Below are 27,439 nucleotides of genomic sequence, written 5' to 3'. Positions count from 1 at the left end.
TCGTTCTGTGGTTACAGTCACTGAAGTGGACTATTATAGGTGACAGAATAATAATCCTTCCTGCATAGGAAAAGCTAACAGGGTGCACTTCTTTTTGAGATATTGTCGTCTTGTGGATTTAGAAAACAAAATTTGGCACGATGTTATTAAAGAAGCATTATTTGTCACACTATGGTCAAAGCAGACAGGCTAATCATTTGCTTTCATGTCTTTCTAATTCACAAAATAGCTTAATACGCATTTTCCTTTATGCCTACACCTGTCTGTGTTATAAAATTCAGTGCCTGTATATTTGTCATGATTCTTGTTCCAGGAGCCAGGCAGGTGTGTGTGAATAGGACAGTTAAAATGATTTTGATTGCAGATTTTAGTTTTATATTTCTAAAGCCTCTCCTGCAGGTGGCATTATTAAAAGAGAGAAGACATTAATCTTTTAGGATAGTATTTTTTCCCAAGTTCTCTAGAGGCAGAAGGTGGATGCAAAGAAGTCAAAAATAAGAGAGGAAGGTGACATTGTGATGAGAGTTATCTTGGGAATAATACTGGGTGGCCACTCTGTCTTCGTCCACCTTCCTGACAGGGTTGTATGGTGACCTTTCTCCTCTCCTAATGATGGATCTTCCAAGGTAGCTGGGGTCAGGCCTTTCTTGAAAGGTCTCTTGCCATGCATCAGGGCACTGTGTGCCCCTTTGGGGGAAGTCTTGTCTCCTGACCAGCCCACCTCTCCACACGAGGCCCAGTCTCAGGCCCAGGAAACATCTTTGTTATGGTCCTTCCAGTTTGAAAGCTTGAATTGGTTTGCTTTTAGAATTTCAATTTCCCTGAACTAGATATTTGCACTTGCTAGGATTTAATGTGATAACCTTCTTATCACTTCTTTCATTTCCTGCCAAAGTCAAGGTTAGGAAGCCAGGTTTGCATGTTCAGTGTGACTCCCTGTGAGAAAGCAATAGGATCCTAGAAAAATAAAAAAAAAAAAAAAATTATCCCAACATTCTTTTTCAAAATTATTATACTAACTTTTATAAAATGTTAGTGATTCCCTCTGGGCATTTTTTCCTAGGCTCCTCTCAAGGTCACTGCAAGGCTCCCTTCAAGGTTGGAGGCTGCAGGGGTCCTCAAACTTTTTAAACAGGGGGCCAGTTCACTGTCCTTCAGACTGTTGGAGGTCCGGACTATAATTTAAAAAAAAAACAACAAAACTATGAACAAATTCCTATGCACACTGCACATATCTTATTTTGAAGTAAAAAAACAAAACAGGAACAAAACAATCACACCGCCTCATGTGGCCTGCGGGCCGCAGTTTGAGGACTCCTGTCAGAGAGAAACCAAGTTCTCACTTGTGTGGCTTCTTTTCCTAGGACCGAGTGCAGAGGATGCTGAGTAAACGTGTGTGAATGCAGAACCTCTGGTTGACTGTGGCATGCCTGTGGATTTGAATTTGTAGTGTGGCTTCTATGATATAAAAAGAATTGGAGTCCAGACTAATTCAAAGAATGTGTGAGGAACAAGACTTTGTGCCATTCTTGGAAACTTACAAAAAAAAAAAAAAACCCCTCTATACATATAAATAAATCTTGGGAAGCATGTTGAGCAAACAAAGAAAGTTACTAAGATCCAGACCAAGAAAAAATAAGTTCCCTAAATATCTCCAAGAGCTTATTTTATTATAGTTTTTAATATCAGTATTAGTCTGCTGTAAGAATAGCCAGCATCTTGCAGAGGCACAAGTGCTGGGATTTAGAGCAAGGGGGAGACCCCTAGTTAGTTCTGTGCACAGAAGAGCGCTGGTTGCGGGCGCAAAGCAGGGAGTGAGCGGGTGGTCGCTGGCTGGAAGTCTTACAGCTGGGCCTTCTTGTGACAGACAAGAAGCAAGCGACCCAGAAACAGTGGCAGACGAGCTCATGAGCTAAACTGAAGCGCCACCCAGGACAGGTTGGAGGCACCCTGGGCGCGTGCTGGGACGGCCCGGAGCGCACGGGGGATGCAGCGGCTCCCAGCAGCCACGGCCTCCTGCCTGGGGCTGCTCACCCTGTCCTCCTGTCTGCTTGCCGACTGCAGGTTCGTCCCCGAGGCCTGGTCGGCCTGCACGGCTCCCTGCGGCGTGGGCACCCAGGTGCGAGTGGTCCGGTGCCAGGTGCTACTGTCTTTCTCCCAGTCGGTGGCCGACCTGCCCGTGGACGAGTGTGAAGGGCCCAAGCCGGCTTCCCAACGCGCCTGCTACGCAGGACCGTGCGACGGGGACACGCCGCGGTTCCACTCGGATGAGACGCATGGGCTCCTCGGTGGCCTGCAGGATTTGGACGAGCTGTATGACTGGGAGTACGAGGGCTTCACCAAGTGCTCCGAGTCCTGTGGAGGAGGTAAGAAGGGGGGCTGTGGCCCGGGTCCCCGCCATCATCTGGCCCTCTGTCTCTGCTTTCCCTGCGTGCAGCTGGCCGTGGGACAGCCTGCGGCCCAAGCGTGATAGCAGGAGGGGCGGGAGGCCCATTCCAACTGCAAAGCAGACTGAGTGAGACACAGCTGTACCTCCCTCCTGCCTCCAGCTCTCAGACTGTCAGCTGGGAGTGGCCGGTACAATGACTGCCTTTGCTTTCAGTTGTCATTCTTGGGTTTGCTATTTATCATCACACAGCTCACTGAGAAACGCAGTTGACATTGGCCTGGCAATGCTCTCAATGTACAGTTTGATTGATCTATGCTCCTGCCTCCGTGCATGTGGTGTGAACCAAAATCCAACATTCTGCCATTCCCAAGAACCAGTTAGAGTCTCTTCCATGCACTCAGCTGATTTCCCCAGATAATAGGTATGTACCTGTGTATATGTAGGGAAAGAGTCCATAAAAGGTAATGAACAGTCCTTACCAGGAGCTGGAAAGGAGATTAAAGATTGAAGTCTGAGCCCACCCCCGTTTTACAGATGAGGGAACTAAGCTGCAGAAAAACAGGGTGACTTGTTCAAGAACACACAGCCAATGAGTGGCAGAGCCCAGAGATGTCTTTCTCTATCCAATGTCTTTCCCTACGCCACACTTCTTTAAGCAACTAGAGAATTCCTGAAACATTCGCATTTTAAATATGAGTTAAGTGTTTTCATGTATACTCACCTGGTTCTCTTTAGGTATATTCCACGGGGGTGATAGAACAGCTCTTCCAGTGATTCTTTGCTTTAGATATTGTAAACAAGCTTGCAGTGAGAGAGGGGTGCATTGAAATCAGTTAATTCTTCAGGATTATGATCCTTCTTACACTTCTAGAAAACACATTAGATTCATTTTGCCGCCATCTCCCACATCTACTCCCAAGAGATATTTTGAGAGGTGAGGGAGGTGAAGGAGTGCCAGATCCCTCCCCTGGCTATTAATAACCCTCTTGGGCATATTGTGGGTCTGCATTCCCAGCAAAGATTCTTTCTTAACCCATGGAGAGAATTACTGAAATAAATATCCCAAAACAGTTTTATAAACCATGACACTTTGGAAACTCTTTTAAAATGCATCTTTTGTCATGTCCAAGAACCTAAGTCTAAATATGCCCACACTGTTCCCATGTCGTTGTAAAGGAACCAACAGTGGAATAAGCACTAGCAGAGAATCCATCTTCTCCAGCCGGCCTTTCAGTAAGTGCTTCGTAGCCCTGGCCTTGAGGTTCTTGTTTGTTTCCATGTCTTCCAATTTCAAACCCTGGAATTCTGAAGTGTTTTAATGGAGAGCCCTGGTGTTTTAGACTTAAATTCTTCCAAATGATTCTGGAAGACAGTTTCCTGGCACTCAGCTATGTAACAGTGTTCAAACGCTGCTCTTCCCTCACTTGGAGGACATCTTTTCTTTCATGCTTAATGAGGAAGAAATATTAAATAAGCTTTGGTGATCTCTGAGGCTGGGCAGGAGCTGAGAGGTCAGGTGGAAAGGCCACAGCCAGTGGCTACAGTTGCTGCTTTTCCAATATAATGAACATCTCAGATGCTTGTGCTTTTATCCCCAGTTCTCACGATCACCTGAATTGAATGATCACTATTTCTAGTCTAATACAAATGTGCTTTGAAAAATAAATATTTATGGTCTCTCAGTTATGGTTTTTAGTAGCAAGACAAGCCTGGAACTTTATGAACAGATGGGGAAAAAATAGATGCAGTCCTGGGATATATAAATAACCAGATCCTTTATCTTTAAGAGTCTAACCATCCTGCTGACCAACCAGGGATATAAAACTCCAAGTATAGAGTATATGTAGCATGCATTTATTTTAAAATCTTTTCATAAAATATTGAGTTAGAAATAAGATTTGGATGTTTGATATGCAATTAATCTCTACCTATAGTAACTGAATGTCTTTGTATAACATAAATTGTACATCCTTTATATCCAAGGCAGGATAAAGTTACTGAAATTTCTTAGGCCTTTAAATGTTGACAACTGAGCACGCTTACCTACAGTTATGTCACTGTGCCAAGGTAATATATTTATGCCGAAAATGTTAAAGTTGAAAATTCCAAAGTGGTGAAAATAGGCTTGGGTTATGTGGTCCATCTGATACCCATATGTACTAAAAAATTATTTCAATATATGGGACATGTATATTTTCTAGTCATTGTTTGGCAGTAACATTTTACTGTATTATCAACTTTGATCTTTCACCAAAATATAACGCACAAGGTCATATATATTTTTAATCATTCTTGCTGAAGCCAACCCAAATTAACAAGTAGATTTTAAATCAATGTGGGGTTGTAGGGCCGGTCAGGCTAATTTTATTGTTTTTGTAATCTCAAGAGATGGAATTAGATAGACACAAAAGTAACCTTTCCACTAGCAGAGGTAGCAACCAGAAGGAACTAGTTAGTAATTTAGTCCGGACTTGGTGGCTGCGTTTCCCTGAGCTGTCATCAAATATCGTATAACAATTATGCTATTCTGGGAGATATAAACACTGAAAATCCCATTTTCTAGAAGATTGAAAGTGAGCTTAACCTGTTTAGACCTGTGTCCTGTGTTTCCCTTGCACATCTTGTTTTCCTTTTTTTATTTCAGATTAGTGTAAGGGTACAAACAACTAAGTTACAATATTTGCATTTGTTAGGTAGAGTCCCTGTTGTGGTTGCATCATGCACCCAAGAGGTGTGCCATATACGCTTATATTTTTATCTTTTAATGTCCCATACATTAAAAGAAAGCGGTTTTAAACCTGATCAACTTTGTTATGGTAAACTCCTAGGCGGTGCAACTCACATTAAAATCTAGCTGAGGGAAAACTTGAAATTGGCTTCCATAAAAAAATGAAAGGTGAAGTCTTATACTTGTTGCTTCCTTTTCCTTATGAGTCCTTGCTTCTTTTCCTTCTGTCGAGAAAGGAAAACCCAGAATCCTAAAGTACTGTACTTAACCATGTGTTCTGTGTTGGTTAAAAATGTCTTTCTAACAGCATAGATTAGCTCTTTGGGAAGGAACACACTTTGATGAGCTAACTTCTCTCATCTCGCCTGCCTCCCCTGGGTCAGCTATACTGTGAGCTCAAAGGTGAGGGCCTCAGAGGGCTTCCCTCCTCCAGCTTCCCACATTCCCATTCCAGGGAATCTCCCCACTCAGTCCCACCTCCCTTTAGCCTCAAGTGCATGCTGGGTTTAGAATGCCCAGCCCTTTAGCCATTGCATTTGTTCATCCTGCAAAAATGTATTGTGTGTTGACCACAAGGCTGTTCCCAGATGCTCCTTCACTATGACAGAGCTTCTGTCCTCAGTTGTCCCCACCACCCTCAGCTCCACCCAACAACACTGAGGCAACTAACTGGCCCCTGTGACAACACAGATTTAATGCCCAGTGCTGTGCAGGTCTAAGTAGAGCAGAATGTAGTCACTCTGGAGTGCTTCTTAACCTCAGTATTTAATTACTCCAGGGGTGAGTTTAATCTTTGAGCTATGATTATTGGTTTGGGGTAATGCAAAGTTGTGTTCCACTTACCTACAAGAACAGATTATTGACGTCTTTCTAGAAATTTAGCCCTTACTACAGCCATTTCTTACAGTCTTAAAAGGGCCTAATTTCTATAAACAAGGAGTTCACATAGTGGAAACATAGGTCATGTCCTCCCCCACACACTCTTGAAGCTACCACCCTCAAGTAAGGCATGTGACAAAGCCCTGTGGCTACTTCCTGCCTCAGGATCATCAAATCAATTTCATAATGTTTTCAATAGTTGAATAAAGACAAAATATATTTTATTTTAAAGTTACATTTAGAATCTCTTGAATGCTACCAAGTCGGCAAATGAATTGAAAAGTTAATTTCTAAGATAAACACAGCTCTAGCTTGTACATGGGACAGTAAACCATATCCAGTGACTTGCCATCATTCCCTTACCAACACCAGACTATTCCAGTGGGAAGTATCAGTGATGATATCAACAATTTCTAATGAAGTGTTTTGCTATATCCTCATACCATGAAGTTCAAATGGCTCATCCCAGCTGCAACCAAGAAGAAAACAGTCAGCATTACGGAATATGATGGAATAATTTGAATGTCTCCACCCTAAACTGGCCATGATATATTGCAATTAAACTTTAAAGCTCATTAAAAAAAATCTAGAAATCCTTGGTGTGTGTCACACTTTATGGGGGCAAGACATGATTACAAGAGGGACTTAACCTAACAATTGCAATCAGTGTAACCTGGCTTATTGTACCCTCATTGAATCCCCAACAATAAAAAAAAAAAAAAATCTAGAAAAAAGAAAATGTATGGGATGCCGTCATGGCCACAGGGTAAACATTGTGGCTGATTTTTTTAAAAATAAGTGCGATTTATCAGACTTGCAAGGAAGGAAGGAAAGGTGATTTGACTCTGGCTTTGAGCTGTCTCTTTTTTTAAGTGATGGGCTTGCTAAGTGACCTAGGTCAGTATTATCTCAACTTAGGAAGCATTAGCCTGTCAATTGGGGTGATGACTTCTCTGAGAAACATAAGGTGCATAGGAGGAAGGCAGCCATGGGGCTAACAATGAGTCAGTTGGTTATGTTAGATACTATTTGATGAAGCAATGCAGAAGATAAAAATAAGAAAATGTGCATGTATTTATAGAGATAACTAATTACATGGATAGCCACAGACTCTGCTATAATTGTATACAAAAAATCTAATTATAGAAAGTCTTTAGATGAAAGTATCATTACATACACACGTATGTATGGCTAAAAGCAAATTAGCAAGAATGTCCTGTCTTGCCTGTTCCCTTAAACTGAACTCTGCTGAAATGATTTCAAACAAATGTCTAGATTATTCTGAAGACTCCAGGGAAGCAGAGATGACAGCCTCTTGATATTTTTAAATGTTAATGCTGTCAGTCAGTGCTGAGGACACAGCCATCTTCAGCTTCATCACTTAGCAACTATATGATCTCAGAAAAGTCTTTTCACCCTTGTAAGCCTCAGTTTTCTTATCTGTAAAATGGACTAGAAATAGTGTTTACCTTGTAGAGTTGTTGAGAGGATTGAGTGAAGCATGCCAAGCTCTTAGCCTTGGAACCTGGCGAACAGTGGGCACCCTGTAGGTGTTAGCTATTGTTGTTATGATGGTGGGCACCAGAATAAAATGTCTGGTCATTACGTTACCCATTTAAATGTTTCCCTGTTCCTAGAAAATCTCCTCACAAGATGATTTAGAACACCTTGGCAGTCCTGTCAAGGAATCTTGTGCTAGTTAGTCACGGCTCGAACTCCTCTTTGTAATGCTTGTGTGGCATTACAGCCTACGGATGTCAGTAGGAAGGTTGTTTAGATGACTGTTGTCGTTGTACATCTTATTACCTTTCTTTGTTCCAACTTCTAGAGCTGCCCTAGGTCACTGAAGAAATGAACTAAAATCAGAAGGAAATCAGCCAAGGCTGGAGTCCTGGAAGCTCGGCCTCAAAACACGGCAGTTTATATTGTGTTGGACATTAAAAAGTGGCCTTGGGCCTTCCTTCCACATACAGCAATCTCCTCTAAAAGATAATGTGTAAAGGTCTTGGGCCCTTTCTTTTTGTCACCCTGCATTCCTTCTGCATTATCATGTTTCAGCATCAGTGGCAGCGTGGCTTGGTGGCTTGGTTTTCAGTTTTCCAGCAGTATTGGAGGCGGCCTTCCTTTGTGAAGGGAGCTGCCCTCTCACGGAGCGAGCTTACAGAGATCACAGGCTTCTGAGTGCTTTCTCCCAGATGCACAGATGCTTGACGAGATTTGCAGTCCTGGGCTTTAAATGCTGTCTCTGACCTGCAGCGAGAGTCCTACCGATCACAGGGACCTCCCACCAGCTGCCTTGTCTACACTTCATCAGCCCCCCCCACACCCTCTCGGCACTCTGGCCTGACAGTGTGATTTGCACACAGGTGTCCAGGAGGCCGTGGTGAGCTGCCTGAACAGACAGACTCGGGAGCGGGCTGACGAGAACCTGTGCGTGACCAGCCGCCGGCCCCCGCAGCTCCTGAAATCCTGCAATTTGGACTCCTGCCCAGCAAGGTAAGGCTTATGTTACCTACTCTGCCATCCAGGAGTGCGTGCAGAACTGGGTGCATCTTTCCAGACCTGGATGCTTATTGTTGCCCAATGTTTTGAAAACCAATTAGCATCAGTTCAAACTTTTAGTCAAATCCACTTAAGTTTAATTGAAACCAGGGTTTTGGAATTCCAGCCCAATCAATTATCATGCAGAGTCCAGCAGGCACTGTTCACTGAAGCAAGCCTGTGGCACGGCTGGTATGTACGCGTGCCCCATGGAGAATGCAAACTGACCACAGACTTCATGGGTTCTGCCACCTTTTAGCCTGTGTACCCGAGCACTCATCACTGTAGTAATGAATTGGCTCGCAAATTGCAAGGTCTAAGGGACTGTGGCATCTGGGTGGTATAACTGATCCACTGTGAAATCTGTTTGCACACAGCATGCAGATGGGTTATAGCACGCTCTGGGGGAGTGGGTGTCATTCCACATGCGTAAAATCAATTAGAGCATTTCATTGTTCAGCCCTGCCTGAGTCTCATTATTATCCAACCTTGAGTCACAGCCTTGATTGAGTTAATCAATCCAATCATTGCTTTGGTCCATACAATTTTATGGTGTCTTGAGAGACTTGCCTTTGAGATACTTCTTTTTGAGCAAATCTCATATATAGTTCTGGCTTGGAAGGGAGACATTTAAGGAATCAAAGTCAGACTTTCAAATCTGCTGATGGAATGAAGAATGTTACTGGGTAAGGTCGGATTCTAGATAAAAGGGGGAATGCTGGTTCTGAATGACATTTCTCTTTCTGCAAAGTGTATCACATGAGAAGCAGTGGGTTGCTTTCGGGATTAACAATATTTGCTGGTCTTATTTCTCAGTCACTAAATTTCTTTCTTTGGGACTTAGAAGTTACACACTATGGGCCTCTTGCAATCAGATGGTTGTACAATCCCATAGTGACACTTCTGCCGATCACCAAAATTGTTCTGTATGTTGATCTGAATGGCGGGCCTGGACGTCCCCTCTTCAAATACAGAAGTTAAGAGGGCCACTTGTGCCACATTCTCCAAAGCAACCAGAAAATCAGTTAGCTACTGCTTGGAGAAGCACCCCACCGTCAGAACAGCAAAAAGCAAAGTAGACTCAGGGCTGGCCAAGAAAAGCTCTGATCCGGTGAGTGTATTGAATCCTGAGTAACCTTTTTCTAGCCCTGCCTTTCTGATCCCACACCTCTGTCCTAGCCACACAGTCCTCCAGTTGGTTGAGCCTAAGACCTAAGTGCACAGACAAAGGGGGTAGACTCTTCTACTTGTCTGTGGCTGCCCCAGGTGGGAAGAAGCAGAGGGGCTTCTCAGCATGCGCAGCCTGAGAGGTCCCTGGCAAGGCCTGGCTTCTCATCCTACCCCCATCAGCCACCAACTGTAGGCGAGAGCAAGGTGTCTGCCCTTTATGTTGCCACATCTGCAAAATGAACTGGTTGCAGGAGATGATCTCTGAGGTCACTGTGTCCTGCTCAGATATCCTGTGATTCTTCATTATTTCGCAGGCAGATGCATTAGACAGCTATTCCTGCTTCTTTGTGCAGATAACTGCTGTCATTTCTGTTCTGCTTATTTGCCATCATTTGAAAAATAGCAGAGGGGTCTTCCTAACCACATTCCAGTGTTGTGATGACATTCAAATGCTGCAGTGAGCTGAGGCAGTGCCAAGGACTCAGTACTAGGACTTGCTGAAAACCTGCTGGGATTTCCAGCCATTAAACCTTTCCTTGAGGAGCAAAAAGAACCGGCACACAAGATATTACTTCTCATCCTCCAAGTACTAACTGTGGTTAAATGAAGTATGTTTAATTTACCTCCCGACCTTTTTATTTACTCACAGACAAGAACTGTCATTGGGCTTAATGTTGTTGTTGCATTTGCTCCAAATAAACTCGGTTCTATGATTTCCCACTAGCCAATTGTCAGACTGTCAGGACCCCTCACTAGGAATAGCCAGGGATTTCTTGAGTTGACTATACACAGTTAAGCATTTGTAGAATGATACTAATTAAAACAATAAAGGAGGCCAAAGGACAGTGGCCTGATATGATTCACTCTCTTCATTCCCCATCCATGAGCCACATACATTTTCATCATAGAAGTAAAATACATACAGAGGCGCCTCGCCTGTGGAGTACTCAGTCTGACGTCAGCGGACAAGCTTTCCTTCTCTCTGCTTGGTGCAAGATGAGTACAGAAGAGAAAACAGGTTCTTTTTATTTGAGTGGCATAATAATGAAGTTTTCCCATGCAATGTCTGTCCAGTTGGAAGTAATTTAGATCTTTAATTCATAGTTCTTACTCCAAATAATTCGATGTTTCTGTGTGTTATGGTGTGTCCTCTGATGGGATGCAAGTTTGTATACAGCATCTTTTGAGCTCTTGGTCTGTGTTGATAATGATGTGTTTAAAATATACTATTATAGGCTCAGCACCCATAGCTCAGTGGTTAGGGTGCTGGCCACCTACACTAGGGCTGGTGGGTTCAAACCCAGCCCAGACCTGCTAAACAACAATGACAACTACAACAAAAATAGCTGGGCATTGTGGCGGACAACTATAGTCCCAGCTACTTGGGAAGCTAAGGCAAGAAAATTGCTTCAGCCCAAGAGTTTGAGGTTGCTGTGAGCTGTGACTCCACAGCACTCTACCCAGGGCAACATAGTGAGACTCTGTCTCAAAAAATAAAAAACATAACATTTTCTGTGTGCATAAAGAAATGATATCTTCAGCCTTAGACACTGAACTTTTGTCTCTGAGAGGTGGCCCAGGGGTAAGGTGAGTAGCTTTCCCAGGAAGTTATGAGTCCTACTGACAGTTAGAAAGTCGCTATTCCTTTCTATGTGTGGCCAGAGTTATCAGATCACATGGAGAGCACTGAAGGACCTGCCGGGCAAGCCATTTCTGTTTGCTCAGTCTTTCTAAGATTCAGTGTGGCTTCCCTTGACTTGCATCAGAAGCACAGCTCTAACTTTCCCCAGGTTTAGGCAGGTGATCCAGGTGTGTCGCTGTGCATGTGTGTACATGTAATGCCTACATTTTTAGGGTAGTTTTTAAAAAAGTTTTCTATCGAAGGGGCGGTGCCTGTGGCTCAGTGGGCCCAGCCCCATATACCAAGGGTGGAGGGTTCAAACCTGGGGCCCAGCCAAACTGCAACAACAGAAGAAATAGCCGGGCATGTGGTGGGTGCCTGTGGTCCCATCAATTCAGGAGGCTGAGGTAAGAGAACCACCTAAGCCCAGGGGTTGGAGGTTGCTGTGAGCTATATGACACCATGGCACTCTACCGAGGGAGATAAAGTGAGATTCTGTCTCTACAAAAAAAAAAAAAAAAGTTTTCTATTGAAGACAACTAAATTTTATAGTCTTTGCTATCTGCTTTCTGTCTTAATCCTCCCCTTTATATACTTAGCACCTAATTTAATGTTTGACACATAGCAAGTACTTACTGTTTACTGGATAAATGAGTATGAAGGGCGAGGGCTAACCTCGCAAGCAGCGATGCTTAGATAGTGGGAAGAACTCAGTGCTGTCCCACTCCTTCCTTGTTCCTTCTCTCCTGCCTTCCAGATGATGCTGATTCTTGCCTTAAGCTCAGGGCTTTCAATACTCATTCAAAACATAAATAGCCTTGATAGCTCTTTATGTTATCAGTTATGTTTGGCAAAGTACCTCCCCAAAAGTCGGGATACAAAGCCAACCTCTGATGGAAGAGAGAAGGGCAGTGGAGGTTGAGCAAGTTGTTAGCATTACCCAGGGAGAAGTTTAATAGTCAGGAAAGAAAGAAAGTAGGATACGGAAGAGATATTAATCCCTTCTGACCCTTACCTAACATTGACCATAAAAAATCAGGACCGGCTTAGAACCTGTAGCTCAGTGGTTAGGGCACCGGCCACATACACCAGGGTTGGCAGGTTTGAACCCAGCCCGGGCCTGCTAAACAACAATGATGACAACAACAACAACAAAATAGCTGGACGTTGTGTCCAATGGCTATAATCCCAGCTCTTGGGAGGCTGAGGCAAGAGAATCTCTTGAGCCCAAGAGTTTAAGGTTGCTGTGAGGTCTACCGAGGATGACACAGTAAGATTCTGTTTAAAAAAAGAAAAAGAAATAAGGACCACTTTTGCTTATGAGCCACCAATGAGACTTTTCCATCAAAGTCAATAGGAAAAAAAAAAGAAAGAAAGAAATGATATTACAAGAAAAAATCATTTTAAACACCTAACTGCTCTGAGTAACTTGTGTGTAGGAGCCACACCACCCTACCAGCCCTCAGTGGTTAGACTAGCTCAAAGGAGAAATATCCAAAAAGGAGCTAAGTCCAGTCATTAGGCCAGAAGCCAGTGACCTGTTCCCAGTAAGAAAATTTTCTAAGTGTTATAATTATATAAGTAATACAAAAATAATCTTTAAAACTTAAGCACAATAGCAGTAATCAAATAAGAGAGGTATATCCATTCCCCTTTCACCACCATATTCCACAATTTCAGTCCTTTCCTCTCCCCAGAGATAACTGTTGCTGATGATATGGTACATACCCTAGTTTTACTATGAATTCATATACATGTACAGGGTGGCCATCAAGTTCGTGTGCAATTTAAATAGTTGTAACTTAAGTGCAATTTAAGTGGTTATAAATGTTCTTTGGCAACTTGATTTTTTCACTTAGTAATATGCACTAAAGATCTTTCTTATCCCTGAGATAAGAAAAGATCCGATGGATAGACTTCGACCTGTGATCGAATTCTGCTCTCTCTCTTTCAGCTATCTGGCCCACAAAAGCTTATATACTTCTTTGGATCCTCAGTTTTCTCATACATGAAATAAAACCATAGTAGACACTCAATAAAAATTCATTCTCTTTTCTTTTCCTTTCATTTTTTGATGATAAATGCTTATAGTTTAAAAGACAACATGATTTTTTGTTAATCTAGGATTTAAATTTGATTTTGTTAATCCAACTAGGTCTTAATAATTAAGCTTCACCAACTATCTCCCTGGTTTATAATAGCAATAATGAGAGGGGCCCAAGGAAAACCAGAAAGCACTACCTTAAAAAAAAAAAAAGTCTCTGACTGTTATTAATTACAAGCATTTGATAGCCTGGCCAGCGTATGTTGAAAAGATTTGGTAAACGTATGTGGAGGAGGGGAACCAAGTGAGCAATGAAACCCAGATGGCTGAAAATGAGAAATTCCAGGCAATTTCTGCAGCTTTGTTCTAACATACTTTTTAAACTAAACTTTTATTTCTGTGCAAGAGAGAACAGCTGAGTGGTACAGAATAGATAAACAGGGGAGGAGGGGAAAAGCCTATAATTCCAGGAACAGTACTGGGTTTCTGCCTTTCCCCTGCTCCAGCCCCATTTGTCTTTTCTCAGATCTAGGATGGTTCTCAGAACCAGCAAGAGCAATAAAAGAAGCTCACTGGAGAATCTTTATTTGAGAGGAAAGAGTTAAGAAACACGTCTTAAAGGTCACAGAGTCCTCTCTTTAAAAGTATACTTCAGAATGCCAATTTCATTGTACACTAACAAAATCTATGCATACTAGCAGCAAATGATTTCCAATTTCCAATTTTCTTTTATATTAGCTTACAATGGCTAGAGCAGAAGGTGCTGCCTTTTAGCACAACCATGTTTTCATTTATTTGATGGAGCTTTCAAAGCTTTGCAGGCACCTTCGCCTTTGACAACTTAAGGGTTACTGTTTCAACATGCTCCCTAAATATTGGTTTATCTTCCGCTGTGTGCCTAAGTTTCCATGTGCTGCCTGTTGACTAGGTCTATACTAACTTTTTAGTGCCTAAAGCAAAAGCACAACGAAGCTCACTGGTGTCCACAGAAATTGAGGCCAGATTTGGAGGCTGTATTCAGATGCCTTTGGAGATTTAGTGCTATTGCCACTGCCGCCTTCCTTAGAAAATCCAGATGCACCTTACACTATCTCTCTTTTCTTCCATTGACAGATAGTTTACAACAGAGGAACCTACCAAGACCAGTTTCATAACTGTTGGGCTCGATTGGGCCAATAGGAGCCTCTGTGTTAACCCAGTGATCAGAACTGTCTCAGGAGCATTTTGATGTCAACAAGGGCAAAGGTCATATGCACATTTGCAATAGGGTTAAAATCTTCCTTTTTCCTAAAGACAGCCCCTTCCATAGTTATACGTCACCTGTTACATCAACCTCAAGCCTGTGTGAAATGAGCTTTGATGGTATTAGAAATCATTTTGCAGGCATAGATTTAGTTGTTGCATGAGTCTGGGGTAAAAATCAGGGGATTAGATCTACCTTCCCCTCATTTGACCTGAACACATATATGGAATGATGTAATTCATTCTAAAAAGATGGAAACGTCAGCATTAGGAGCAACCATTCAATTAAGTCTGGAGAAGGAGGCTTTTCTGATTTCTTAACATCTCTATGATTGGACAGCCCCATACCACATAGTTCTGCCTAGACTCTGACAAAAGTCCTTATACAGATTATTAACTAAAGTTAACCCTCTGCATAAAAATTAAAGCAAGAGTGTTTTTAAGTCTCAGTTCAATAAAAAATGAAAGAGTAACAAGCATCTTCGTGTCTGCTTATGTTTGGCCCTCAGAGATGAGTAGAAGACAAAAACTGGGCCCCAAGGAGTTACCACTTTCTAGGAGGAGGAGATTTCAAAATGGTAACTGCTAAGAGGGACTTTACCTAACAAATGCCATCAGTGTAACTTGGTTTCTTATACCCTCAATGAATCCCCAACAATAAAAAAATAATAAATAAGTAAATAAATAATATTTTTTTAAAAAATACAGTAACTGCTGTGAATAAGGCAAGCACAGGGTTCTGTGGGTACTTGAGGCTGAGAAGTTTCCTGGAGATAATGCCCGTGCCAGATAAATGGTAAGGCACAAATAGGGGTTAGCCAGTGAAGGGAAGAGAAGAGAGATGTCACAGGCCTAAGGAAAAACATGAGCACAAAAGAAACAGGAGTGGTATTCAGCATGAGAGGGTGGGCAGAGGCCAGACCCAAGAGGGCCTGGTGTGCCAAGTTATATCCTGGAGGCAATGAGGAGCCATTGGAGAGGGTCACACAGGGGTGTGGAAAGGTCACATTTGCTTGGAGAAAGATGACCTTGGTTGCTCATCCAAAAAAATCTGGTCATGGTGTCTAGCTTTTATTAGTTTTATCTTCTAGGTATCTATCATGTGGAGTCATGTGTTCTCTGTGATATGAACATGATATTTTCATTGAAAAAATAATGACCTCTTGCTCTGGATATGTTAACATTTTCTTTGCTCTCAAAATCAACCCAGTATGTGTTGTCTCAGCCTGTCCACCTGGCAGGAGGATAGAAACCCCAGAAAGGGCATCGTAGAGGGAATTATGAGAGGTACAGCTGTCTGATCTCTGAGGCCCTCCCAGCTCTAACACTGTGATTCTTTGAAGGCAGGGATAATTAACCACAGAACTGAAGCTTTTTAAGAAAGGAAGAAAAAGGAAATTCTAGTAGAAAAATATTAGGTTCAATTTAAGTCCCAAAGACAAAGCACCTCTATTAGTCACAAGACAAGAACTGGCTTTAACTATAGAGAGCCATGGGATGTCTGCAGGGAGCAAGACTTACACATGGCCGTAAGGAAAGTGTAGGCAAAAGCATTCAGGAAGCAAAGATGGTTACACGTTGAAATGGTGACTATGTTTATAATACTTTGATGGCATGTGTTCATGTGCAAAGAGATGCAAAACATTCTGCATCCCTCCATCCAGAATTGTGTGATGCTCTTTAAAATAAATTAGATTTTTCTCTTCATTCATTCTCCATTGAACGAATGTCTATTGAATGCCCACTTTGTGCCAAGCACTGTGCTGGAGACACAGTAATGAACAAAACCCACTTTATTCCCTCCAGCAGGGGAAGCCAGAGTTCTGGAATGGTCCTGAAGAGATCACTATATGTTTTAAATTTTGAATGCCTTAAGGGCTGCTTTTCTCAAGATAGTTATTAAACTAAACACCCTTCTGCATCCTTCACTGCACCAAGAGCTGATGGATCTGTACCAGCCATCAACCCCGGGAAGGTGGAAATATCACCAGCACCTAGCTTTCTCCTGTGGATACGGTGAAGAAACATTGGAGTTTTACAGTTCAAAAATCTTCCAGCTCACAAATCAATCAACAGAATTGGAGTGGAGTCTCCCAAAGTAAATCTTTTCTACTTTCCTAAATGTTTGCCTTTCCCTGTAATCTCATGTTTCTAAAGTCCTAACATAACAATTCAAGGGTAAGCAATGATTTGGCCAAAGCTCTAAAATGATGATTATTACTGCCTATGTGTACTTGATGCCTTCTTTGGAAATTTTGAGCCGAAGATCATCCATGAACAATTTGAAATGAAGAGCTTTGCTGTTGACCTTAGGGTTAGAAATATGCTATGTTACTATGTTCTTGAAACTCGCAAAATGAAGTAGGAAAAAGACTTGAAAAAGAGATGTTTAAGCAACATAAAAATGAGGGAATGGAAAAGAGAATGCTCTGATTTGTGCTCAGTAATCTGGGTGACACAGTTCAGGAATAGTTCATCCTTTTGCAAATATTATTTCTGTCATGGTGCCAGCCAGCCCAAGGTCAGGCCATCCTTAGGTTATCTGCCACAGTTGCAGAAAGCTTTGTCACAGAGCAGAGCCCAGCTACCTCCTTCCTTTCCTGTGGCAAATCTGGGTTCCTCCTTCATGTAGTTACCATCTCCCCTTTTTCTTCATCTTGTCTGGTTACTTTTAGCTTGAGCTTCAGTAAATTTTGGTGTTTGTGTTGGTGACCAAAGGAAACATAAACAAAGAATGGCTGTCACTGGACTAATGCAGCTGTCAGCCCCGTGAGATGCTCATTGCTTTCTCATGGAGTTTTGTATCTTATGTGGGGAGTTACTGTCCCTTAGGCCTAGATAGACACAGACACAGGTCATAGGATGCATGCTGGAACAGCTACAATTGGTGTCTTATCTGTAACTTACTGCTGTTGACTCTACTCCCCGAATGGGTAGACTTAGCCACTTTTTGGGGGGTGCCAAAATAAGCTAACAAGTGATTCGGAGAGCCAGAAAGGGCCCTCTATCCAGGTTGCCTAGAGCTTGACACTCCACAATGAGCAATGGTGGTAAATACCAAAACCATGATTTGCTTTGATGACACCATGCCTCTGGTAGAGGGAGCTGATTATCACCTCAGCATGGTGTTTCTTTCGTATCAGGCACATTTTTTCCTAATAGGAGGAATATTAGCAATACTGGAGAATGGGGAAATTTCAGAAGCATGAGAACCAAAAGGAGACCCAGTGATGCCAAGGCTAAGTATTCCCCACCAGAAATAGGGATACAGCTTGGGAAAAGACAGATGCTGGCTTTCTCATTTGCTTCATAACATAGGTTAGCTAATTTACCTCTCCAAGACTCAGTTATCCTTATCTGTAAAACAAAGATGATTATCCCAACTACAGAGGGAGAGTCTAAGAATGGTCTCTCCTACAGAAAGCCCTCAGCCATTTCCTACCTCATGTACTAGACACCTGCTAAGGGGATCCTCTTAGTACCCTATGTGGGAAACCATGTGATGTAAACCTTCATCTTTATGTTATAATCACTGCAGTTTACTCCTAAATTTCCTTAACCAGGTAGAATTGAGGCAGAGTAAAGGGAGGTAAATGAATAAAACCTAGCTTCAGGCTCGGCACCTGTAGCTCAAGTGGCTAGGGCACCAGCCACATACACCAGAGCTGGAGGGTTCGAATCCAGCCTGGGCCTGCCAAACGAGGACAATTGCAACCAAAAAATGGCCGGGCATCGTGGCAGGTGCCTGTAGTCCCAGCTACTTGGGAGGCCGAGGCAAGAGAATCGCTTAAGCCCAGGAGTTGAGGGTTGCTGTGAGCTGTGATGCCATGGCACTCTATCCAGGGTGACAGCTTGAGGCTTTTTCTCAAAAAAAAAAAAAAAAAACCCTAGCTTCAAGCCAGCTTGCTGTACAGCCCTTGCCAGATCTCTTAGGCAGCTCTAAGATAGGGAGCAGGGCAGCTGATCCTCACAGGCTCTGCCAGCCTGCAGAAGGAATACTTGCTGGGACATTGCATTTGACTTTAATACCTAATCCAATAAGGTGTGTTCTGTAAGTACTGTAATGAGATGATTAAATGGGGGCAGGGAGGTGACAGAGTCCAAAGATTCCTTTAAAAGTTAATATCCTGTGTGACATGACTGAAGAAGAAAGGCCCTTGGGCAAGTGAGGTGTGAGCCTGAGAATGAGCAGCTGTGTCCCGAAGGCCAGCAAAGCCTGTGATAAGTCAGAAAGAAATTAGGGAACTTCTGTAAGTTATGTTATTGCCAGTCAGTTTTCTCCTAAAATACATGTGGAAGGAAAGATAAAAGGGAAGAAAGAAAGAAAAGAAGGAAAAGCAGAAAATCCAACTCATGGTACAGGTAAGGTATCTTACACCCTCATGGCAGTCCGCTAAGGGTTAAAGAGGAAGGGTTTCATGCCCCCATGTCCTTGCTAACCGGGACGGTCTGCTGTGAGCAAGATAGCTTGTCCCTGGTGGCATCCATGGACTAGATGCTTACGCTGTGCCGGGCACTTCGCCCAAAACTGTGTCTGCATCATTTTGTTTAATCTTCCCCATAATTTTATGAGGATAATACAGTTCCTATCCTAACTTTACAGCTGACGAAACAGAGTCTTTAGAGATTTATGTAACTAGCCATTGGCAGGTCCAAATTTGGAACCAATTTTGGTTCCAGAGCAGTTGCTGAGAGCTTGAAGCTCAGTCTCTCCCTTGATCAATGTGTTTATATATCCACCCGTGGCCCCTCTGTCACCCACACTGTCCTCAGCACCATGCTCTCAGAGCTTCGGTTTCTTCCTCTTTAACCCTTAGCAGACTATCATGAGGGTGTAAGCGCACAGCATCGTGCCCAGCACGTACTGAGCTCTGTCAACACTAACAGATCATGAGTTTTATGGATATTTTACGCACCTCTGTAAGAAGTTACTTATGGTTGGAGAGTGAGGGTGATTTCTGTGAACTTTAGGAAACTAGGATTCTCATCTTTACAGAGGAAAGGGGATGCCCGGTCTATGCCAAGAATGCTTGGCCCCTCATTTTCTTCTCCTGCTTTCTCTAGCGCTGGAGAGCATAGGCATTTTTTGCTGATTAAGAGAAAAGTCAGCAGAGTTCAGCAAACACTTATGAAATTCTTGTCGTCTTGTAGGCTCTGAAGAAACAAATAAGTCTAGGACATGGATCCTGGGCCGGGCACTAACAGCTTATTGGGAGGCCAGTACACAAACAGATCGTGACAGTGCCAAGTCGTAATAGCCATATTAGAGATGTGATGAGCAAGTGTCTATGGGAACACTCAGAGTATTCACATAATCCAGATTAGAGAAGATGACCTTGAGAAGGTAACCACTTGTTTTTATAGATGTTAAAGTATTTTTTCTTACAATTCTAATCAAACACGTTATTGATATCCTTCTTAGATATTCCCCTAGAGTCCCAATCCAGGGTTTTTTAAGAGTTTCCAGGGCAGTTTTGTGCCCTGACTTCTGTCTTTTTTCAGCCTTCCAAATAAGCCTTAAAAATGCTTGATCCCTTGTGTAAGAGTATCTCTAGTTACTTTCAATAACCAGGAGGCTGTTATATTTTGGTCCCATAACCATGTAATGTAATGACTATTATGCAAACTGGGTCAAAGTAACTGACTGTAAGTTTTATCAAACTTCTGTTCCTGTGGACAACACTGGAAGTCTAATCATTTATCTGCAACTTTCATGTAGTCTCCAAAGTACCATGCTGCCTTAAGCAGCTCTCATGGTTCAAGAGATAAAAGAGAGAGACCTAGAAAATATGGTAATCCATTCATGTTGCATCTTCAGACAATGGAAAAAAACCCTGGAAGACAGAAGGATCACTGATTCATGCCCAATACTTGGCCATCTCCCTCAGCTGTAAACTTGGGATTATGAGCTCTTGGGTTAGAATGTTTTGCAAAGTTGTCTGAATTCTGTGAAACTTGGTGTTATGTTAACACAAGATACTGGTTATTACTCTATTTGTTCTTTTAAGCCACCCCTTCTTCCCTTGCAACATGAGATATTTCAGAGGGTTGGTTTCCAGGGCCCCACTATCTGATGAGTCTTCAAAATGCCTATTGTGCAGATATCATTGAAAGATTTGGCTACCACAGAGAGACAGCAATGCTGCAGAGGACTCTCACATGGAAAACTGATATTTACGTTGTTTTGAAGTTTAAGGAGTAAAGTGTCAGGAAATTTATACGCAGGCCTTAGTAAAACCGCACATGCCAAATATGGGATGCTTCTTTATAAGAGTCAAAAGTGTACACAACAGGCCTTACTAGATCATTCCTGAATATGCCCAGGACACTCTTTGGGAAATTGAATGAAATTATTAATGATAGAAAATAAAGCTTATGTAATTAATGCACTTTCTAGGGAAATATCCTAGAATTTCTGTGGGTGAGCAACAGACCCATGCCCCCAACATCTCCCACACTTTTCCTACCTAAACTTCTTCTGTGGACTGGCAAACTGGCAGAATCAGAATGCAATGAGCAGCACTTGTTCTATTTTAAGTTTCATCAAGATGTGGAAAATCACAGAAGGAAATTATTATAAGCAAGGTATTTATTGATGTAAATCCACTATTACTAGACAAATAACCATTTATCGGTGTTCCCTTCATGAGAAAATAATGCAGAATTCTGATATGGGGGAGAGGTTGACATGGAGCCAGATCTTCCTCACCAGATGAACCCACCATCAAGTTCAACTTCATGTTTTTTTTGAGGACAGAGGACATGAATGGTAGTCATATGTTTGCCACTGGTGGAAAACAGTAAGGTGACAGGATAGGGCTAAAGAAAGTTTCCATTTCTCTCTTCTTCTTTCTGTGTTACCTGCTAGGTACTCCTGCAGGTCTTCTGAAGGGACTTCCCAGGCACACCTAGAAACACCTTCTGTGAAAATGGGCACTGTGGTGCACTTTAACTTAATGTAAGTGATAATACAACTGACCCATGGTGGAGTGGAGAGAAACCACATTTGTGTTGGATTGATGCTCCCTTAATCCAGAAAAGAAAAAGGGCCGTTTTCCAGCTCCCCCTTGTATACTTAACTCTTCCAGGAGCATAGTTCTGCACAACAAGGTTAGCAAGAGGGAGTCTCCTTTTCACCACACGTGGTCTTGCTGCGGCTATGTGTTCATATAGATACAGAAAGTGGCTCACAGGATTGTTTTCCTTTCTTTTGACATATAGAAAGGTAGTGTGTCAAAATCTGATATACTTGGTGATACTGTCTAATAGCTACATTTTTTAAGCCTCGAATATGTAAGATTGTCTCTCCATTGTCTCTGTGTACAAGTAAACTTTAATGGAAGCTTAGCCCAACAATTAGGCCAATTCTGTAATAATTTAATTGTTTGCTCCTTACCACATTTTAGGAGCCCCTAAAGCTTCCTCTATGAACAGAGCGGTGCCTGAAATGAAAGCGTTTTCTGAATATCAAATGTGCCTATTCATTCACAGAGAACTCTCTCTGACCATAAAGCCAGTGAAAAGGTGATGCAGAAGGTCGGTGTCTACCTTAAAGCCCCCAAACCCACACTAGATAATACTGATGGATCAGGTCACTTCACCAATGAGTCGCATTGGGAACCAGTGTCTATTGTGGGTAACAATTTTGCCAACAGCTATATTTATTCACTTCTGGTGATGGAGAACTTGGTGGACATCAAATGCTCATCACTTCCCAGTAGGCTTTACTGTGCTATCAGTACCAGCAGTACTGAAAGATCATAGAGTGTCATGCTTTACATTCTAAAAAGCCGGAGAATGGCAACAAGTTTGGTGGACAGATCTGCCTAGTGTCTAAACATTTAACAAATGAGTCCCCTTGGCTGAATGGGCAAAGGAGAATCCCAGAATATAATTTGGTCTAATTCTCTCATTTTATCTGTGAAAAAAAGAAAGACCAAAAGTATTCAGTGGTTTGTCCAAGTAGCCATTAGCTGGCAGAGCTCAAAGCCTGGAAAATAATATTTCCTAACCTTGAGCTCAGTGTTTATCACAAACAGGAAGAACAAAGAAACTACGTTGGTGAATCAGCATGTAGTGCCCAGACTTCCTGAGTTCAAATCCTCACTCTGTGACTTACTGATTGTGTGGTTGAGCGAGTCATTGAACCCTTCTCTGTCCTCATCTCCTTATCTATAAGATAAAGTTGAAATCATACCTACTTCACGGGGGGTGTTGTGCAGACAAATATAATGATGTCTATGAAAGCACTGATGTGATGCTTGGTTGTTTAAGGATGGACTTTATGCAAGAGGGTGCCAGTTGCTAAAAATGAACTAAGTGTTGGACTCAGGTGACAGAATAGGAGACCTGGAGGGTAACAAGTGGGCATGATACATTTTTCAGTAGGAAAAGAAAGGATTTGCTACGTTTTTATTCCTTCTCTATCTCTTAATCCTTAAAACTGTAGAAATGAACTGAGTATGACAGGCACAGCTGAAAAGATACCAGTTTCTTGGGAAGAAACCTTGGATGCTTCCCAAAGATGCAGTTAACCGTAGAGAAAGCACTCATTCCTTCCCTACTATTAGATGGTGAAGAGTAGAGGACAAGGGCTTATATAAGAGTTGAAATAAAGAAAAATAATAACTCTCTATGATTTTTTGCAAGTCACATAGAATCCAAAGTTCTTATTCAGAATTTAGTTTCTGGGTTGCCCCACGGTTTCTCTTTTCCTAGCTGCAACAAGAGATAATAAGCTCTGAGGATCAGAGGGCAACTAGAAAGTTCTCTGTGGCCTGGAGAATGTTGAGCTGCAGGAGACCAAACTGTTAGTATCTTAAGTAAAGAAAACTCAAAGGATTGAATAGAAAAATGATTACTATGACGTGGGCGAAGCAATAGTGGTAATTTCAAGAATACGCAAAAAAGGAATTCTGAATATAAATTCTTTCTATTTTTCTCTCTTGTGTATGACAAATAATATTTTACCAACAATGACAACAATAATAATGATCATGCCTACCAGGTGGTATTTTGCCCCCAACACCTGTGTCAGCTAGATGCTGGCAGTGAACACTGGAGCAGACCATGTAGAGTCAAATCCTGGACCTCTTACCGACTCGCTCTGTGATCTTAGTCAAATTATTTCATTTGCTCCATGTGCAAAATGGCATCGTAACGGTACCTGCATCTTAGGGTTGGCAGAGGATTAAAGGAGTCAGGACATGTGACCTTCTCAGGGCAGTACCTAGTACACAGCAAATACCTGACTACTGGAAGCTGTTACTGTATCAATAGCATCTGTCCCCATGTCACAGATAAACAAGTTGACATTCCCAGAGAGTAGCTTGTCCAAGGCTCTAAAACACAGGAAGTGGATTCTAACCCTGGTAAGTTGGAATCCAAAGTTCTGGGCCAGTTTGATTCTTGGACAGTTTCATTTTGTGCCTCCCAGGTGGTAAACATGACTTAAGGACTTAGGGAAACTTATCAGTTCCATCAGATCCAAGTGTGTTTAAAAGTGGTGTTCCAGGGATAAAATTCCTAGCAATAAATGAGCATTATGGATAATCAAAAACAAGTGAGGGATTTAATAAGCCAATTCACTCACATGTGAAAGTTCCAGTTTATACAGACTTTAGCCTGATAATAATCCCTTAACTCTTCCTGAGATAACAAAACATCAAAGAGTAGAACACACATTCTACTTGAAGAGATCTTTGAACCTAACTTGAAAAATGATTTTAGATCATTTTTATGTGGTCAGATATAAAAACATTTGTGAAAGGCCTCATTTTCACTCCCCAAGTAAACACCCTTCGGGGCCAGAAAGTACATGGGCTGCTGTTCCCCACATCCTGTAAGCAGAACATCTGTCAATGGAAGCGTTTCTGGTCTACAAAGAGCAGGAGGCACCTACGGCCGGGTCAGGGGGGGTAGAGGTGGGGGGTACACACATATGTGTGTATGTCGACGTCTGTGTGCTTGTGCATGTGCACCTCTATGTATGTGTGTTTCATGTCTGTGTATGGGTGTGTGTCCCCCAGTACTGAGGAGATTAATCCCCCTGCCATCAATAGCTAGCTTCGTCCTCTCTCAACGCCTCACACATCCCACTGCTGAAGCAGTCAGAGAAACAGCTCCATGCTTGTTTCCCTCGGCCCAGCCAGGCTTGAATTGGATTCGGGGTCTGATCAAACAGGGTGGAGGGCCTACTTGAAGCATGGTGTCACCCTGTGCCACGGTCATATTGGACTCGTAACTGAAGGCTGGCAACTCTCAGACAGATAGGAAAGGAGCCTGCTGGCCATTGCAGCCCTCATCTGAATAGGCAGGTGCCGCTCAGCAGTGTCCCAATGGCTGAGACTGTCCAGGGTAGTTGTCATTACAAAGTTGGCTGCCCAAAGTGCCTCTGCTTCCCTATCTCCCTTATGTACTTATAATTACATCAAGGAAAACAGAGGAAAGAACCAGAACTTTCCAAAGATGTACTAGGCTTTCTATTTGATGTTCTGTCCAGCTATGGGACAGAAAATAAAATGGGAATAAAATATTACAGTTCGCCAAATTTTTCATGCTTTTTTTCCCTTTGTTTTGTTTTCTCAGATTTTATAAACATTAGTAGAGGCTTCTGTATCAATATAAAACTGGGAAATAGAGACATTTAGATGTTGCTAACACTAAAAGTGTTTGGCATTTCTAAATTTTAAAAAGCTTTATTTTATCCCATATTGTATACACAAGAAAAGGGTGGGGGTTTTTTTTAATACAGGTAATATATGTAGAAATGGAAGATCCTGTATACATTTTAATTTGTGATAATTGTTAATATATGTTTAGTAGCAGTGTCTGATTTTAAATGTCCTTCAAACATACACACATCTAGCATTGATTTGTCAAGTTTTACACATGTATTATATTTCTTATATTATTAAATAATGATGATTTTCCTTAAAACAAATATATGCCTGGGTGAACTAGTGTGGAAAAGATATAGAGAGCTAATTTTTTAATTATCTAGATGATAATTAGGTCACTTTGGAAATTAACTTTTTTTAATTTCAAAGTTTTACAGGGATACAAATGTTTTTGGTTACTGGATCACTTTCGTCCTGCTTGAATTGGGGTTTTGAGGGTGCTCGTTACCCAGACAGTGTTAGGTAGGTCTTGTCCGTCCTCTCCTCCCTGCTCCTCCTGCTTGATTTCCACTGAGTTTTACTTCGCTCTATGCATGTGTGCTCATCAGTTAGATCCCCCAGTTTAATAGTGAGTACATGTGGTGTTTGTTTTTCCATTCTTTAGACACTTCACTTAGGAGAATGGTCTCTGGTGCCTCCCATATTGTTACAAAAGGCATTGAATCATCTTTCTTCATGGCTGAATGGTATCCTGTGATATACATATACCACGTTTTGTTAATCCATTCATGAACTGATAGGCATTTGGGTTGATTGCACATCTTTGCAATTGTGAATTGTGCAGCTATAAACATTTAAGTTCAAGTGTCTTTTTGATAAAATAACTTATTTTCCTTTGGGTAAATACCCAGTAGTGGGATTGCTGGATTGACCAGTAAGTCTACTTTTTTCATTCTTTGAGGAATCTCCAGACTGTTTTCCTAGGTTGTACTAATTTGCAGTCCCACCAACAGTGTGTAGGCATTTCTTTCTCTCTGCATCCATGCCAAGATCTGTTGTTGTTGGACTTTTGATAAAAGCCATTCTAACTGGGGTAAAGTGATATCTCATTGTGGTTTTAATTTGCATTTCCCTGATTATTAGTGATGTTCAGCATTTTTCCATATATTTATTGGCCATTAGTCTATCTTCTTTCGAAAAACTTCTATTCATGTCTTTTGCCCGCTTTTTAATGGGATTCTTTGATTTTTTTCTTACTGATTTGCTTGAGGTTTTATAGATTCTAGTTATTTGCCCTTTATATATAGCATGTAAATAATTTCTCCCATTCTGTGGGTTGTCCATTTGTTCTGTTGATTATCTTTTTGGAAGGGCAGAAACTTTTTAATTTAATCAAGTCCAATTTATTTTTGTTGTTGCGGTAATTAGCGTCTTCTTCGTAAATCCTTTACCTGAGCTAATATCTAGAAGAGTTTTTCCAACATTTTCTTATAACGTTCTTATGGTTCCATGCCTTATATTTAAGTCTTTTATCCATTTTGAATTATTTTAGTGAGTGATATGGATCCTGTTTCATTCTTCTGCATGTGGCTATCAAGTTTTCCCAGCATCATTTGTTGAATAAAGATTCTTTTACCCAGTGTATATTGTTGTCTGCTTTGTCAAAGATCAGCTGGTTATAGGTGAATGGTTTTATCTCTGGGTTTTCTATTCGGTTCCATTGATCTATGTCTCTATTTTTGTGCCAATACCACGCTGTTTTAGTTACTATAACCTTGTAGTATAGTTTGAAGTCTGGTGATTGATACCTCCAGATTTTCATGCTTTCTTATACCTCATTCTGAATTGAATCTCTCTTTATTTCTGCCTTTTCCTCACTACTGTTTATTCACCCTTTGGATTCAGTGATATTGCCACCTCTAGGAAGCCTTCCATGACACTATCTCTCCCCTCTTGACTCCTAGTCTATATTTTAGTGCTTCCCTAATACCTTGTAGTTATCTATCTCACAGACTAGACTGTGAGATCCAAGAAAATAGTTGATGTCCTATCTTATTAACTATTGTATTCCCTCACATAGAGCCTAGCACACAAAAGATGCTCAATAAATAGTAATTTAATGAATAAACAAATGAATAGCACTTATTACAGTATCTTAAAATTGTCTCTAGACACTCTTAAGATCAACAATATTTTTTAAAATCTC

The 27,439-nt window shown here is 41.7% G+C and overlaps 1 protein-coding gene across 2 annotated transcripts in view; it reads left to right on the top strand.

Annotated features, from left to right (window-relative positions):
• The window catches only part of ADAMTSL1 (ADAMTS like 1), a 1,032,656-nt gene that overhangs the window by 827,709 nt on the left and 177,508 nt on the right, over positions 1–27,439 (top strand). For both annotated transcript variants that reach the window (XM_053571995.1, XM_053572002.1), the window contains 2 exons: positions 2,065–2,366; positions 8,363–8,492. In XM_053571995.1, coding sequence (XP_053427970.1) covers positions 2,065–2,366; positions 8,363–8,492 — 432 coding nt within the window. The remainder of the gene's footprint in view (positions 1–2,064; positions 2,367–8,362; positions 8,493–27,439) is intronic.

The sequence above is a fragment of the Nycticebus coucang genome, chromosome 2 (genome assembly GCF_027406575.1).
Source record: "Nycticebus coucang isolate mNycCou1 chromosome 2, mNycCou1.pri, whole genome shotgun sequence".
NCBI lineage: Eukaryota > Metazoa > Chordata > Mammalia > Primates > Lorisidae > Nycticebus > Nycticebus coucang.
This window is presented reverse-complemented; position numbering and strand designations above follow the sequence as displayed.